The sequence below is a fragment of the Triticum aestivum genome, chromosome 5D (genome assembly GCF_018294505.1).
Source record: "Triticum aestivum cultivar Chinese Spring chromosome 5D, IWGSC CS RefSeq v2.1, whole genome shotgun sequence".
Lineage (NCBI taxonomy): Eukaryota > Viridiplantae > Streptophyta > Magnoliopsida > Poales > Poaceae > Triticum > Triticum aestivum.
Window position 1 is genome coordinate 34,386,881 of NC_057808.1, and position 17,526 is coordinate 34,404,406.

A 17,526-nucleotide genomic window follows, 5' to 3' on the forward strand; every position below is an offset into this window, starting at 1 on the left:
TGTCAGATTTCGTATGTTGTGCGTTGTTTTGTTATTGATCTATGTACGTTGCATGGTTAGTACAAGTTTGTGTATCCAATTTAGACAATTACGGTTGTGGAGCGCTCAATTTAGTAATTGTCCGGTCAGTGACAGCGGGCGCGAAGCCAGGTATAGAACACGTTCTACTCGAAGTAGACTTTGTGCCACACACACCACCATCATAGTCTCCTCGTAGGGTTACAACTCATGATAATTAAGGGTTTAGCCCGTGGACGCAACCTCTCTAAGGATCTTCGTAATTCTCCTGTCAATTGCAAAGGCTAGGAGCAAAGGCTTTTACTGTCACCTCGAATTACCATCGCATCCCAACCCTTTACAACGATGATGATATACTTCCGTGGCCATAAGGCACAAATGCTGAGTGGAGCTCCTTCACAACATTCATGAAGTTATTAAACTAAGCATTCAACAGAGGATCTCATATCCATAATAACATTTCAGATCCGACACATACCAAGGTTCATCCATATATATCCCCGAGAACTAGGGATCTACTGACACATGGAGGCAACAACCATCATGACAAGGGTGATGGCATACATGGATGGATGACTCGAATAACACACAAGATGATCCACTAGGGTTCCTAAGGTTACAATGGTAAGGATATGGATGATGAAGATGATGATAGTGGTGATGATGATGACAGTGGTGATGATGATGATAGTGGTGATGATGATGACTGTGGCGATAATGTTGTAGCCGCCTTGCGCTTGCTGAGGAAGATGGCCCTCTTCTCCCTGCCAATCCCTCCTCCGGACGATCTCCGGATGCTAGGGTTCTGCCTTCTGGACGAGTTTCTGGTCTCTCTGGGCGTCCAATCCCTGATCCAATTTCACGGCGTGGAAATAGTCGACGGGCGGCGGCGTTGGCACTCCATATGACTGCCCATGCGAGCGGGCGCGGTCGCATGGAACGCCGTCTTTTCTCTGGAAGCACGGTGACGGTTTCTTGTTTGGCCTCCTTGCTTATTTCTTTTATAGTAGTTGATTATCACTTTAAATACATGATTTCACTACCATTTTCGGGGATCTTCTCCATATTATGCTAATTGGTCCAAAAAGCATTACCTGAGAGATTATCAACAAAAAGAGATGAGTGAACGCAGGCGTACAATGTAGGCACAAAATACCTAGTAAAATTATCAGATAAATTGGACTCATCATCACCCGACCCGGACGACAATGAGGCGCTCCGCGCCTTGCCATCTACTCCCTCCGTCTATAAATACTTGTCGGAGAAATGGATAAAAATGGATATATCTAAAACTGGAATACGTCTAGATACATCCATTTCTCCGACAAGTATTTCCGGACGGAGGGAGTACCATTCTTACACGTCAGCGGAGAAGGCCGCCGCCGCCGGCGTCGCATGAACGCTGCGGCCCTCTACCGGGCGTTGGAGGAGTCGGAGAAGCTCGCCCGAAAGAAGTCCTAGGCGGCAGACATAGCTGCACGTACGACGACGTCCCACCCGTAGGAGACGCGTATATGGAGGAGCACAACCGAGACTGTAAGGGGAAGGGGCCGGCGCGCAAGTGGTGAACTCCGGCTTACTTTGTTCAAGTTTATGTAAGGTTAAATTGGATGAATTCGGCCCTTTTGGTAAACTGCTATAAAGGATGTCGGATTTCGTATGTTTTGCTTCTTTTTGTAACTGATCTATGTACGTTGCATGGTTAGTATGAGTTTGTGTATCTAATTAAGGCAATTGCAGTTGTGGAGCGCTCAATTCAGTCGCTGTCCGGTCAGTGACAGCTGACTCGCCAGCGGGCGTATTCAATTTAGGCAATCACGGTTGTAGACGCTCTTAGCATCCACCGATGAGATGATTATTCATGGGGAGAATCTCGTGTAGAGAAGCCGGCCGGCCGGCGACTCACAGTGACAGCACGTACTGCACGAGATTGTCGAGGGCGAAACTAGCAGCCACACACTGGTCTGCTTGCAGCTTGAGCTGACGCGCCCTCTCCCTCGCCCGATCCCCTTCTTCCCCGGCCATCACCATCCTCACCCTCGCCGCGACCCTGGCCCTGTCGATCACGTCCCCCACCTCCAGCCCGACGCCCCACCGGTGCGTCACGTACCTCGCGTTCACCGTCTGGTCCGCGAAGCACGGCTGCGCGAGCATCGGCACGCCGGCGCACACGCCCTCCAGCGTCGAGTTCCAGCCGCAATGCGTCCAGAATGCGCCGACGGCCTCGTGGGCCAGAACCTCCAGTTGTGGCGCCCATGCCACCACCTTCCCCCTGCTCCTGAATCCCTCGTCGAGCCCGTTGGGTAGTTCGTCGGCGCCGCCGCCGCGGACGGAGCCGGGCCGGACGACCCACAGGAACGGCACGCCGCTGCCCGCCAGTCCCCACGCCATTTCCTCGAACACGCCGCGGTCGACGCGAGCGACGCTCCCCAGGCTCACGTACAGCACGGAGCGCGGCGGGTGCGCGTCCAGCCACGCCAGGCAGCGGCGGTCTGGCACGTGCAGGCCGTGCTCCGCCGGCGCCGGCCCTGGGCACATCCTGTGCAGAGGGCCGACCGCGAAGGCTGGACAGGACAGCTCTTTCTCTATCCTGGCCAGCTCCGGCGCCTCGATGGCGTCGAACGAGTTGAGAAGAACCCCTGACGCGGAGGCCCGCACGGCGTCGGCGACGCGGGCGATGAAGCCGCGCAGCGCGTCCACGTCGCTGCCGTCGATGCGGATGAGGTCGCGCACGCGGAGCGGCTCCAGCTCCGGCACGAGCTCGTCGTCCCGTCGCTCCTCTTCTGCAGAAAAACTTCTCAAGCATCAATCGACCCATGCGCTCCCTCCAAGGTTGAGTACGTACGAATTCAATTAGCTCGCACCAGCACTTGCCTTTGATCGGGACGTAGCCGGCGTCGCGCAGGCGAGGGAACGCAAGCAAGCTGCCGAACGTGGCGGCGCTGTCCGTCCGGAGCGCGAGCACGGGGACGCCGAGCGCGCCCGCCGCCCCCAGCGCCGCGTACCACTGCCCGTCGACGACCACGCAGGCGACGTCCTCGCGCAGCAGCAGCAGCGATGCCAGGGCCTCCCGGAACGGCGCCTCGCAACCGCTGTTGAGGGCCAGGAGCTGCGCGACGATGTCGGCGTCGGGGGAGGTGGCCTCGTGCGGGAGCGCCTCGTGGATCGAGACGAAGGCGAGCTCCGGATGGCGCGCGGGGTCGGGCGCGTTGAAGTCGGTGTGGAGGACGGTGACGGCCAGGCCGCGGGCGCGGAGGAGCTCGGCTAGCTGGAGCATGGGGCTGAGGTGGCCCTGGAACGGCAGCGGGAACAAGACGACCCGGCGGCGGACGGCGTGGGGTGCCTTTTCTATTTCTTGCGTCGCCATCGTCGCCGGCTAGACTAGATGCTGGTGGCTAGCGTACCAAAGCACGATCAATGACGACGGGAATCGATCGACTATTGTAAGCACGCAGCGTAGCAAGCGGAGGAGTGGTGTAGTATTTTTTATTTATTTTGAGCGACTTAGCAAAGGTAGCAGCCCATGTACTTAATAGGAGTACTTAGTACTCCGAAATACTTGTCATCAAGATGAATAAAAGGGGATGTATCTAGATGTATTTTAGTTCTAGATACATCCTTTTTATCCATTTTCATAACGAGTATTTCCAGACGGAGGGAGTATTTGGCAAACTCATACTTTTGCGAGTTTTGCTACAGAAACCTCGAGACAGCAGACCACCTCTTCTGGTCACGCCCGTTGACGAGGAAAACCTGGAGCACTTTGTCCACTTGGACTGACATCGCTGCCCCTGGCGCTGTTGATCGGGTCCTGCAGATTGTGGAGAGCATAGAAAGGGCATCAAGTCCGTTAGAGCAACTTTTAGCAGACCCCGCATCCCGCTGGCCCGCAAAACGCGTTTGCAGTTCGCGCAAAACCGTTTTTACGGGTCGGCGCGGACGGCCACAGATGTAGACCCCTCAAACGGACCCGCATAAAAAAATATTTGCGGAATATGCTTTTTTATGGGTCGGCTTCTACGGGTTCTGCTCGGGCACCACCGCGACGACCCGCAAACAGAAAAACTGCAATTCTCGCATTTGACATAGGGTTTCACAAACAAGTTCAAATTCAAATGACATAACACAGTTTTACGCGCAAATAAAAGCCAAGTTCAGTACGGCAAACGCAAAAGAGGGCCCTGCAAAAGTTTGCGCCCATGTCCGGCACCATCTTGGTCGATCTTTACTCCGCGCCATCGAGTCCATCTTGAAGTTCATCGCCACCACCGAATCCACCTCCAGCGCTTGTTTCAACTCCCGCACCGAAATCATCAACATTGCCACCCATATATGGAGCAGAGAAAACATCTCCGAAACTGTAGCACACACCGGCCGACGCAACCATTCTCCTCTTCAAGATTTCTCTCCTTGCCATATCATGCCATGTTTTGGTGAGATCGTCCATGTCATTGCGGTTCATTGACATGATCTTGTTCTCTTCGGCGAGCAGCTTGGACATGGCTTTGTTTTCTGCAGCGTGTGCTCTTCTCTCCTCAATGGCAGCTTTGCGCAGCCCCTCTTCCTTGAGTAATTGCCACTTTTCTTGCTTCTCCTTTGCCTTTTTCTCGGCCAACTCTTTCTTGATCTCCAACGGCTTCAAGAACATCGACTCGTTTGATTGCACCATGGCATCAATCTTCTCCCTCAAGCTCGATGCTTCTTGCTCTCTCTTCATCTTCTCCTTAGTCTTTTTATCGCCATCGGGCTTGTGCAAATTTCTTGGGCCATCATCATCCCCATCTTCATCCATGTTTGTAAGTGAGCCTCTCTTTGGTGGGGATTCTTTGTCGATCAACTTCCACTTCTCGCACTTTTGGAGCAACTCCCAACAATGCTCTAGTTTGAAGAATTTGCCTTCTGAAGCTTCCATGTCCTTGTATCTATGTTGAGCAATCTTGTCCTACAAAATGTGAATAAAGTGATGCAATCATTTCCCATGATGCAAATATGATGATGCACAACTTGAACAAAGGCAAAACAAACTCACATAATCGGACTCCACGGTGCCACTTGGAGGTGCGTTGCGTACTTGCTTCAAGCAACCTGCCCAACGGCTGCACATTGGCTTGATATTCTCCCAACGCCCTTGAAGCGACCGAAATGTGCGTGGAGTCCTATTGGGATGCTTTGCAATAATGCGGAAGTATTGATCTTGATCCTTTGCCAATATATCTTGGCGGTTTGAGAAGTACCCGTGCATGCATCAAGAGACACCGCACTCCATGCTTTGATCAAAGCGTGATCTTCCAAGATCGTGTAGTTCTTCGATCTTACACTTTTCCCAATTTTTGTTTGTGATTGCCCATACGCTTCTGCTTCGATCTCCTTCAATTCGTCCTCACAACCATGATCATCCACGCCGCCCTCTGTTTCATTGTAGTCAAATGCGGCGAACGGGGCTTGATCAATGTCAACCGCGTTCGTGTCCAACAAGTTCACGAACTCGGTAGTTGCTTTGTTTGAACCACCGCTATAGTGAACAATAACAAGTCACGAGCTATCGAGAATAATGGCAAAAATGAAAGGAAATCGCCATGACTGAAGACGCATACCTTCCGGCCATTTCGTCGAAAACCTCGCTTGAGGGGGGAGAGGCACCGTTGAACGGCATCGCCGGAGCACCTCTTTCCGGGATGGAGTGAGAGGATGAAGAAGGTGGCTTCTTTGTAGCTGGAATCTTCCTCCGCTTTACGCCCGCGACCTTGCCCACCTTCTCCGCCGCCGGCCAGGATCGCGCAGCCGCGTTGGCGCCCGGAGCGCGGGCCATCGCGGTGGGGGCAGCCGGATTCTCGCCCTGCACGACCACGTTGCCCTGCCGCTTGCGGGCAGGCGCGACGTTGCTTGGGCGACGGCGGCGGGGTCAACATGGCCGGCGACGAGATCCGCCCGAGGGGAAGGAGCGTGCGCGACCTCAACGGTGACGGGTGCTACCTCTTGAAGAGGAAAGTAGCGTAAGTATTTCCCTTAGTTTTTGAGAACCAAGGTATCAATCCAGTAGGAGGCCACACGCAAGTCCCTCGTACCTACACAAACAAATAAGAACCTTGCAACCAACGCGATAAAGGGGTTGTCAATCCCTTCACGGCCACTTGCAAAAGTGAGATATGATAGAGATGATAAGATAATATTTTTGGTATTTTTATGATAAAGATTGAAAGTAGAGATTGCAAAATAAACGGCGACAGAAATAGCTAGTTGACGGGAGATTAATATGATGGAAAATAGACCCGGGGGCCCTAGGTTTCACTAGTGGCTTCTCTCAAGATAGCATAAGTATTATAGTAGGTGAACAAATTACTGTCGAGCAATTGATAGAATAGTGCATAGTTATGAGAATATCTAGGTATGATCATGTATATAGGCATCACGTCTGCGATAAGTAGACCGAAACGATTTTGCATCTACTACTATTACTCCACACATCGACCGCTATCCAGCATGCATCTAGAGTATTAAGTTCATAAGAACAGAGTAACGCATTAGGCAAGATGACATGATGTCGAGGGATAAACTCAAGCAATATGATATAAACCCCATCTTTTTATCCTCGATGGCAACAATACAATACGTGTTGTTTCCCCTTCTGTCACTGGGATCGAGCACCGCATGATTGAACCCAAAGCTAAGCACTTCTCCCATTGCAAGAAAGATCAATCTAGTAGGCCAAACCAAACTGATAATTCGAAAAGACTTGCAAAGATAACAAATCATACATAAAAGAATTCAGAGGAGATTCAAATATTGTTCATAGATAATCTTAATCATAAACCCACAATTCATCGGATCTCGACAAACACACCGCAGAAAGAGTTACATCGAATAGATCTCCAAGAAGATCGAGGAGAACTTTGTATTGAGATCCAAAGAGAGAGAAGAAGCCATCTAGCTAATAGCTATGGACCTGAAGGTCTGAGGTAAACTACTCACACATCATCGGAGAGGCTATGGTGTTGATGTAGAAGCCCTTCGTGATCGATTCCCCTCCGGCGGAGCGCCAGAAACGGCCCCAAGATGGGAGCTCACGGGTACAAAAGGTTGCGGCGGTGGAAATAGGATTTCATGGTGCTCCTGGATGTTTTTGGGGTACATGGGTATATATAGGAGGAAGAAGTAGGTCGGTGGAGCTGCGAGGGGCCCACGAGGGTGGGGGCGTGCCCAGGGGGGCAGGCGCGCCTCCCTGCCTCGTGGCCTCCTCGCTTCTTTCTTGACGTCCACTCTAATTCCCCTGCATCATGTTTGTTCCAAAAATCACTCTCCCGAAGGTTTCATTCCATTTGGGCTTGAGGGCCGCACGCCTGAAAGATCGTGGATGTCGCCTAGAGGGGGGTGAATAGGCGATTTAAAATAATTACGGTTTAGGCTTGAACAAATACGGAATAAACCTAGCGATTAATTTGACAAGCACAAAACCTACAACAACTAGGCTCACCTATGTGCACCAACAACTTATGCTAAGCAAGATAAATAACTAAGTGATAGCAAGATATATGACACGAAACAATATGGCTATCACAAAGTAAAGTGCATAAGTAAAGGGTTCGGGTAAGAGATAACCGAGACACGCGGAGACGACGATGTATCCCGAAGTTCACACCCTTGCGGATGCTAATCTCCGTTTGGAGCGGTGTGGAGGCACAATGCTCCCCAAGAAGCCACTAGGGCCACCGTAATCTCCTCACGCCCTCGCACAATGCAAGATGCCGTGATTCCACTAAGGGACCCTTGAGGGCGGTCACCGAACCCGTACAAATGGCAACCCTTGGGGGCGGTCACCGAACCCGTACACTTTGGCAACCCTTGGGGGCGGTCACCGGAACCCGTCAAATTGCTCGGGGCGATCTCCACAACCTAATTGGAGACCCCGACGCTTGCCCGGAGCTTTACACCACAATGATTGAGCTCCGAACACCACCAACCGTCTAGGGCGCCCAAGCACCCAAGAGGAACAAGCTCAAGGGCACCAAGCACCCAAGAGTAATAAGCTTCTCAACTTGTAAATTCCACGTATCACCGTGGAGAACTCAAACCGATGCACCAAATGCAATGGCAAGGGCACACGGAGTGCCCAAGTCCTTCTCTCTCAAATCCCACCGAAGCAACTAATGCTAGGGAGGAAAATGAGAGGAAGAACAAGAAGGAGAACACCAAGAACTCCAAGATCTAGATCCAAGGGGTTCCCCTCACATAGAGGAGAAAGTGATTGGTGGAAATGTGGATCTAGATCTCCTCTCTCTTTTCCCTCAAAAACTAGCAAGAATCCATGGAGGGATTGAGAGTTAGCAAGCTCGAAGAAGGTCAACAATGGGGGAAGAACACGAGTTCAAAGGATAAGGTAGAATGGGGAAGAAGACCTCCTTATATAGTGGGGGGAACAATCCAACCGTTACCCCCACTTCAGCCCCGCAGAGAGCGGTACTACCGCTTGGCCAGCGGTACTACCGCTTGCCCCTATAAGCGGTACTACCGCTTCCCCTCGCGGTACTGCCGCTGGGCCCAGAGCGGTACTACCGCATACGAGCGGTACAACGGCCCCCACTGCCATGGCCAGTACCGTAAAACCCGACACGAAAAAAGACCCCTCGAAGCGAGGCGATACTAGCACGAGACCGCAGCGGTACTACGGCTGGGGGCTACCAGCAGTATACCGCTCAGGAGCGGTACTACCGCTTGTAGCACCCAAGCGGTACTACCGCTCCGGCCCGCGGTACTACCGCTGTGACCAAAACTGCCATAACTTCTGCATATGAGCTCCGAATTGAGCAAACTCAAGCTTGTTGGAAAGAGGAAGACGAGTAGCATCAAAACAGGGGAGGTATGCCAACAAATAGAGGAGTGAAACCTCCAACCGAGAAGAACCGGCATAACCTCCAACATCGAAACCATCATAGAAGATGCGAGTGAACTCCGTTTTCGATGTACTCGAGCTTGTCATCAAGATGACCATAAGCTCCAAAACTCACAAAGAGAAGAACCAAATAAGAACCAATAAAGATGATGCAAGGATGCAATGGTTTGAGCTCTCTATGAACGATACGATCAAGCTACTCATCGAGAGCCCCCCTTGATAGTACGGCAATCGATCCTATAACCCGGTCTCCCAACTACCATCATGAGACCGGTAAAATAGAAAACCTATCAAGAGCAAACCTTTGCCTTGCACATGGTCCACTTGAGCTAGATGATGACGATCTTGTCTCCCTCAAGTTGGACCACCTTTCTTGGTTGCGTTGGCTCGATGAAGACTAGTTGATTGCTCCCCCATGCTCCACTATGGGTGAGCCACTCTTCCGCACATCTTCACAAGTCCATTGTCACCACAATGGACGGCAAGCTTCAAGCATTTGATCTCTTCATGATGCTTCACTTGAACTTGCACACCGCAACATCTTCACAAGTCCATTGTCACCACAATGGACGGCAAGCTTCAAGCATTTGATCTCTTCATGATGCTTCACTTGAACTTGCACACCGCAACCTAACCCCACAAAGAACTCTCACGAAGATCATGGGTTAGTACACAAAGCGTAATTGACAATGCTTACCACACCATGGGATCGCTTGATCCCTCTCGGTACATCTTCTACGCTTTGTGAGTTGATCAAGTTGATTCACTCTTGACTTAGTCTTGATCAACCTTGAATCTTTTCAACTCTCTTCATTTGGATGATGTCTTGAAGATATACATGAATGATCACACAATCTTCTTCTCCAAGACATGCTTGCAATAAGCTCAACTCTCACATGACCAATCTTTGGATAATTCCTTAATAACACCTTGGTCACCACATAAACTCCTTGAAACCAACACATGGACTTCGAGAAATGCCTATGGACAAATCCTTCAAATATAACTCAAGGCAACCATTAGTCCATAGAGATTGTCATCAATTACCAAAACCAAACATGGGGGCACCGCATGTTCTTTCAACGCCTCCTCTCTCCACTAGGGCCCATGAAGGTCCATTAACTCCCTGGGGGGTGGGGTTCCGGTAACCCCGGTACTCCGAAAAATGTCCGAACCTTTTCGAAACCATTCCGGTGTCCAAACACAACCTTCCATTGTATCAATCTTTATGTCTCGACCATTTCGAGACTTCTCGTCATGTCCGTGATCTCATCCGGGACTTCGAACAAACTTTGGTACATAAAATCACAAAACTCATAATACAAATCATCATCGAAGTTAAGCGTGCGGACCCTACGGGTTCGAGAACTATGTAGACATGACTGAGACACATCTCTGGTCAATAACCAATAGCGGAACCTGGATGCTCATATTGGCTCCTACATATTCTATGAAGATCTTTATCGGTCAAACCGCAAAACAACATACGTTGTTCCCTTTGTCATCGGTATGTTACTTGTCCGAGATTCAATCGTCGGTATCATCATACCTAGTTCAATCTCGTTACCGGCAAGTCTCTATACTCGTTATGTAATGCATCATCCCGCAACTAACTCATTAGTCACATTGCTTGCAAGGCTTATAGTGATGAGCATTACCGAGAGGGCCCAGAGATACCTCTCCGATACACAGAGTGACAAATCCTAATCTCGATCTATGCCAACTCAACAAACACCATCGGAGACACCTGTAGAGCATCTTTATAATCACCCAGTTACGTTGTGACGTTTGATAGCACACAAGGTGTTCCTCCGGTATTCGGGAGTTGCATAATCTCATAGCCAGAGGAACATGTATAAGTCATGATGAAAGCAATGGCAATAAAACTAAAAGATCATTTATGCTAAGCTAACAGATGGGTCTTGTCCATCACATCATTCTCTAATGATGTGATCCTGTTCATCAAATGACAACACATGTCTATGGTTAGGAAACATAACCATCTTTGATTAACGAGCTAGTCAAGTAGAGGCATACTAGGGACACTCTGTTTGTCTATGTATTCACACATGTACTAAGTTCCCGGTTAATACAATTCTAGCATTAATAATAAACATTTATCATGATATAAGGAAATATAAATAACAACTTTATTATTGCCTGTAGGGCATATTTCCTTCAGTCGACCCCAACCTAGGGGGCTTGCCACACTTCAGCTCCGCCATGACACCGAGCGCGCCAACGGGGGAACTGGACTGGGCCGCGCACACTGAACGACTCCGTGCACAGCTTGCCCACGCCCAGGCATGCTTCAAGAAGCAGGTCGATCGTCACCGTGCAAAGCGCGCGTTCGACGTCGGGGAACAAGTCCTCCTCAAGATGCAGCCGTACGCGCAGTCGTCGGTTGTCAACCGCCCCTGCCGGAAGCTCTCCTGCAAGTTCTACGGTCCATTCATGGTGGCCGAACGAATCGGCACCCTGGCGTATCGTCTTCAACTGCCAGCGGACAGCAGCATCCATCCGGTATTCCATGTTTCGCAGTTGAAGCCTTATACTCCTGATTACACTCCTGTTTTCTCTGAGCCGCCACAAATACCAGACTTGGTCACCGGCAACGCGGAACCAGTGGCCATCGTGGAGCGTCGCATGATGAAGAAAGGGGATGCACCAGTGATCCAGCTACAAGTTCAGTGGTCCAACAGACCCTCGACAGCCACCACTTGGGAAGACTACGACATCCTCAAAGAGCGCTATCCATCGACCTGCATTTGGGAGGGAGCTCCATCAGAAGACGGGGGCAATGTCACGCCTGCAGATGACGATCTGCAGCGGACTGCAAGTGTAGTTCAGTTAACTGTTGTTAACTGAACCACAACGAGTGTGTGGCGTGCGTTTGGGCCCGAGGCCATGTAGCGTGTGTTGGGCCTTGGCCCGGGGTTGAGCCCAGATGGGCAGCTGCTTAATGTACGGCTACCAGATGATGAGGCAGCGAGTGATTGGTGAACCAAATCCCTTTCCCCTCCTCCAAGCTCTCTCCCTCTCACCTGCTATCCTCACCTACCCTCGATCTGATCTCGATCCCCTCCTCTCTTCCTCCTCTGGGTCGTGACACCGCGGTCCGGCGCGTGCAGGCCGTGCTCCGCCGGCGCCGGCCCGGGGCACATCCTGTGCAGAGGGCCGACCGCGAACGCCGGACAGGACAACTCTTTCTCTATCCTGGCCAGCTCCGGCGTCTCGATGGCGTCGAACGAGTTGAGAACGACCCCTGACGTTGAGGCCCACACGGCGTCAGCGACGCGGGCGATGAAGCCGCAGAGCGCGTCTACGTCGCTGCCGTCGATGCGGATGAGGTCGCGCACGCGGAGCAGCTCGAGCTCCGGCACCAGCTCGTCCCGCCGCTCCTCTGCAGAGAAAGTTCACAAGCTCTCATCAGTCCATCCGTCGGTTGAGTACGAATTCAATTAGCTCGCACCACTTGCCTTTGATGGGGACGTAGCCGGCGTCGCGCAGCCGAGGGAACGCAAGTAAGCTGCCGAACGTGGCGGCGCTGTCCGTCCGGAGCGCGAGCACGGGGACGCCGAGCACGCCCGCCGCCCCCAGCGCCGCGTACCACTGCCCGTCGACGACCACGCAGGCGACGTCCTCACGCAGCAGCAGCAGCGATGCCAGGGCCTCCCGGAACGGCGCCTCGCAACCGTTGTTGAGGGCCAGGAGCTGCGCGACGATGTCGGCGTCGGGGGAGGTGGCCACGTGCGGGAGCGCCTCGTGGATCGAGACAAAGGCAAGCTCCGGATGGTGCGGGGGGTCGGGCGCGTTGAAGTCGGTATGGAGGACGGTGACGGCCAGGCCGCGGGCGCGGAGGAGCTCGGCCAGCTGGAGCATGGGGCTGAGGTGGCCCTGGAACGGCAGCGGGAACAAGACGACCCGGCGGCGGACGGCGTGGGGTGCCTTTTCTTGTGTCGTCATCGTCGCGGGCTAGATGGTGTGGCTGGAACCGGATCCTCTAAGGAAAGTCATGATGCTATAGGGTTTGCCTAGTATAAAATGAGGAAAGGAAGTTAGGGACTATTAATAGGTAGTTAGTAGGTTGTTTACTGTTGGTATTTAATGTTGATATAAATAATTTAAAATTAATTTTATTTCACCATCAATTTGTTTGTATGTAATTAATTACTATAAATGTACACAATAGATCATTAATTTGCAAATTAATTAAGTCATTTTAGCCATTATCATATGAATAGAAAGAAGAAAAGTTAGGGTATTGTAGCTTCTCTAATTTTACTTCTCAATGTTCGAGGATCCGGTTCCGGTGCGGCTAGCGTACCAAAGCATAAACAATGACGGGATCGATTATTGTATAAGGAGGCAGCTAACCAAGTGGAGTAGTAGTATTTTTTATTTTTTATTTTGAGCGACTTACCAAATGTATCAGCCCAACTGCATAGTCCAGCGCCAAGTCATGTAAAAGCTTATAAGTAAAATATTCGACTTCCATAGCTGGCGAACATTCGCCTGAGGATGGCATTTGCTAATGATGTTCATGTCAATTTTGGTATAGAGATTGGCAATTTATTGAGACTAGCATGGCAATTCCTTCTTGGAGAAGGCGTTTTTTTAATGTCACCGTTTGATCTCGATCAAATGGCTGCGAGGGCGTTCGGTGGGAGTTCTTTCAGAGCGAACGTTCGCCGGTTAGCATTACTGTAAAAAAAATTGTCGATGACTCGGCCGCCTTCATATGTGGAAAATTAAAAAGGGTTGGGTGCTTTGGAAAACCTGGGTTGTTGATCGGAAACGCTCCTTCGCGAGCGAGCGTCGCAACGAGCGACCTCTTTTCCTCCCACTAGCGAAAGCCAAGGACAGATGGGCGTTAAAACAGCAGCCCACATGTGCATGTACAGCGCTGGACCCTCCCTGCTCTCTCTCCCGTGAACCATAATCTCACCCCCCTGATTTCAATGGGTGGGGCCCGGGGTGGGGCCGGATTTACCTCAAACTATGTCCCACACTTGCTAAAAAGGCAACCCACACTTGCTAAAAAAGGCAACCACAGCCTGTCTGAATTCGAGCGTTGCAGCGCGCGCGCGAGATAGCAGCGCTCGCGTTGTTGATGCCAAAAGCCCCCAAACTCTTGCTCTAAACTGCCACCGTCATTGACTGCTTGACAAAATGGAGGAGCGTAGAACTCTATCTCCTTCAGAAGCCGGCCGTAGGACTGCTGCCAAACATGAGATCCATCGTCACAATGCTTTCCTCGCTTCTTATTGGCCTCGACGGGCTAATGTCAAATCATCTCTGTCAGAGATGTCTTTGATTTGGAGAAATTTAATATAAAAAAAATCATATGATAGGATCTCTATAGGAAATGTTTCTTTAGAGCCCTTCAATTTATAAGAAAGGATTCATATTCCTACATAGGAATGGTCACCATCCTCCGTATTTGAAAGAAAAATAAACATGAGTCTAGACTCAATGAGAAAAAAAAACCTATCTCGTGAAACAAATGACATATCTTTAATATTCCTATTCATAGAATTTTAGATTATGTCATCTCATTTCCTACAAATTTTCTATTCCTATTATATTTCTACCCCATGAACCAGAGAATGCCTCAAAATACTTGCACATTTGAGCCTCCACTAGATTCCATGTAGATCATAGTCACTAGCTAGTTCAGAACTAGTCAAGGCGGGACTCTAGTAGATCTTCGCGTTTCGCGCCTCAGCTGCAGCGGCATTTGCGGCTAACCTCCATTGTGTGAGCGACCTAGCGCTCCTCCTCATCTGTCAGGAAGTCGCAGTAGCACACAAGGTCGCTCACTATTTATCTCTCGAGGTTCGTCCGCACAACCGGGTGAGATGTGAAACACAACATCATTTTTCGAGGACATCGTCCGCTCGCATTCGCTGAAAGTCATTTTCTATGTGTTCAACTGTTCTATGCATGTGGTCGCTTTACGGCCGCGACATGCTCTGCTTGCGGTTGGGGCCGGCGCATGATCACGATTGAGGCGTCATGGATGCGGTTGCGGCGCGCGCATAGTCATCATGTAGTTACACACTGCAAAAACTGTCATACGGAAGTACTGATATTACAGACTGTCCAGCCCCATTTATCTCCGCGGCCATTAACTGTGTCTCTTCAACCGTTTGATTGCGCGCCACGACACAAGAACCACGCCCACTATGATAGTGGTGCGCAAGTGGGACACCCATGGTCGCGTACGAAACCGTGTACAGGTGGCTCCATTTTGCATTGACTTTGGAGAGCGCTTCCGTGACCCTGAAATTTCAACCAAGTTTGGATGGGATGGAAGAGCAAGATCGCTTGTGGCATTTTAAAATGCAGTTGCTTCGCCACAAATGAAATCGATTTAATTTGCTTCCGATAGACATTTTTGCAGTAATGGAGTGGAAGGGCGGCTTCCAGGTGCTTCGTCGCCTCCTCCAGCTGGAGCCGAGGGGATCGACCGAGCCGCGCGCCGAGGACGAGGAGGCTCCGACGGCGACGGGGGAAACCTGCGAGATCGCGCGCCTGCCGGAGGAGCTCCTGTCGGTGGCGCTGTCCCTCACGGCGCCGCGCGACGCCTGCCGCGCCGCCGCGGTCTCCCCGGCATTCCGCGCCGCGGCCGACTCCGACGCCGTCTGGGCCTGCTTCCTGCCCAGCGCCCGCGACCTCCCGCCGCTGGCCGACGGGGAGCCGCCGCCGCGCAGCAAGAAGGACCTGTTCCGCCGCCTCTCCGGCAGCCCCATCCTCCTCCCAGGCGGACTCGTGGTACGTAAAGCGGGTGTATACGGCGGCGCGCGGGCAGGGATTTGGCTGGTCGCTAATCAGCCGTGTGTGCGCGTGCAGAGCATGTGGCTGGACAGGGAGACCGGCGCCAAGTGCTACATGGTGGCGGCGAGGGAGCTGTACATCTGCTGGGGCGACACGCCGCAGTACTGGACCTGGATCCCTCTCGCCGACGCTAGGTTCCTTCCTAATCCTTTTCGCTTTCCTTCCAGTCCCCGAGTCCCGTTGCAGCTAACTTGTGCTGCTGGCCTGCCTGAATGATGCTGCCTTCCTTGTCATCGCCATTATCCTTATCTGATTGACTGCAATTGCATACTAATACTAGTAGTAGTTGAAATCAGTTTTGGTGATACAGTATATATTTAGAGTTTCAGACATGCCAAGTTGAAGTCAGTTTCTTTGGACATTGGAATACCGCTGTACTGTCTATATGCCATGGTCCTTGTTTCTTGGACAGTGGAATGTGACTCTATGGACTATGGTGTAGTACCTTATTCAAACTAGAGCTTAATGTGTGTCTCTGAAGATGGCTCTCTGCGACCTTTCTCTGTTGATTGGTTTTCACCTTGGTTACAACATCCTAATGAACCCTATACTGGACTCCAGGTTTTCGGAGAGTGCTCAACTCAGACAAGTCTGCTGGCTGGATATCTGCGGCAACATACATAGCAACATGCTGACCCCAGGCTCAGCCTACGCCGCGTACATGGTGTACAAGTTGGCCGACGATTCCTATGGACTGGACTCGCCAGCCCAGGCATCGGTCAGCATTGGAGGCATCAACCGATCAACCCGCAAGGTCAGCCTGCAGCTCCATGCTGGCAGTGGGCAGCAAAGAAGCACGAGAAGAAACCGCCGCCGTGCAGTTGAGGACGCAGTGCTCCCTTGCAAAAGAGCCGACGGTTGGGTGGAGCTGGAGCTGGGTGAGTTCTTCTGTGAGGGGGGTGAAGACGGCGACGTGTCCTTCGGCCTCGCGGAGACGCAAGAACTGGGCTGGAAGAGTGGTCTCATCGTGCAGGGCATCGAGATCAGGCGTAAGAAATTGGGCTAGTTAATCAAGGAGCTTCTACGCGTGCAGGTTTACTTTAATCCAGTAAGTAATAATGTACTGTATTGTATAGGGGAAAGGAACCATATCTGTTTGTAATGCATGTTTCTGAACTGATACCTTTGTTTCATGTTAAAAGAAGGAACAGTTAAACAAGACAGGAATGTTGAGATTTTCATAGGCATTTCTTCTCATTGGTGATATTGGATTAATTGCATTCCGTTCTTTGCAAATGTACTTACACTTGTCTAATGATTTTCCTACATCAGGCAGCAGGCTGAGGTTTCCGATGGATGAGTTCAAATTATAGGTGCAGGGTCTAATTATAGTCAACATTCAGAAACCTGTATGGCCATGCCATGTTCTCTGCAATCTCTCCTCTGTCCTCAGCATATAATGGGCTGCATCACAGATGAACTGTAGAAACTACTCCCTCTGTTCCAAAATATAAGTCTATTTAGAGATTCCTATATGGACTACATCCGAAGCAAAATGAGTGAATCTACACTCTAAAATACGTCTATATACATCCGTATGTAGTTTATACTGAAATATCTAAAAGTACTTATATTTAGGAACGGAGGGAGTAGAAATGAGTAAGATATTTCAGTAATACTATTGTTCTTGGCTGTTCTTTTTTTATTGCCAATTGTATAGAAATGCCATGGCCCATGGTGATGAGTCTACTGATGATTTTCTGTTCAGTTGATGGCATGATTAGTCGATTAGACATAAGGTTTCTAACATGGGGGTTACAAGTGGAGCAGGTACAGGTGCC

General features: G+C 50.8%; 3 protein-coding genes across 3 annotated transcripts; 1 reads left to right on the top strand and 2 right to left on the bottom strand.

Moving 5' to 3' along the window:
• Positions 1 to 1,671: 1,671 nt before the first annotated feature.
• LOC123124190 (DIMBOA UDP-glucosyltransferase BX8-like) lies at positions 1,672 to 3,586 on the bottom strand. The gene is made up of 2 exons (XM_044544853.1): positions 2,893 to 3,586; positions 1,672 to 2,798 (listed from the first exon to the last, which is right to left on the bottom strand). Exons 1-2 carry the CDS (start codon positions 3,383 to 3,385, stop codon positions 1,921 to 1,923), a joined length of 1,371 nt encoding a protein of 456 aa, XP_044400788.1. The 5' UTR covers positions 3,386 to 3,586; the 3' UTR covers positions 1,672 to 1,920.
• Positions 3,587 to 10,984: 7,398 nt separating this feature from the next.
• Positions 10,985 to 12,931, bottom strand: LOC123119252 (DIMBOA UDP-glucosyltransferase BX9). The gene is made up of 2 exons (XM_044538978.1): positions 12,385 to 12,931; positions 10,985 to 12,308 (listed from the first exon to the last, which is right to left on the bottom strand). Exons 1-2 carry the CDS (start codon positions 12,869 to 12,871, stop codon positions 11,959 to 11,961), a joined length of 837 nt encoding a protein of 278 aa, XP_044394913.1. The 5' UTR covers positions 12,872 to 12,931; the 3' UTR covers positions 10,985 to 11,958.
• Positions 12,932 to 15,159: 2,228 nt separating this feature from the next.
• Positions 15,160 to 17,432, top strand: LOC123119250 (putative F-box protein PP2-B12). Its single transcript, XM_044538977.1, has 3 exons — positions 15,160 to 15,682; positions 15,761 to 15,879; positions 16,307 to 17,432. Exons 1-3 carry the CDS (start codon positions 15,314 to 15,316, stop codon positions 16,749 to 16,751), a joined length of 933 nt encoding a protein of 310 aa, XP_044394912.1. The 5' UTR covers positions 15,160 to 15,313; the 3' UTR covers positions 16,752 to 17,432.
• Positions 17,433 to 17,526: the final 94 nt, after the last annotated feature.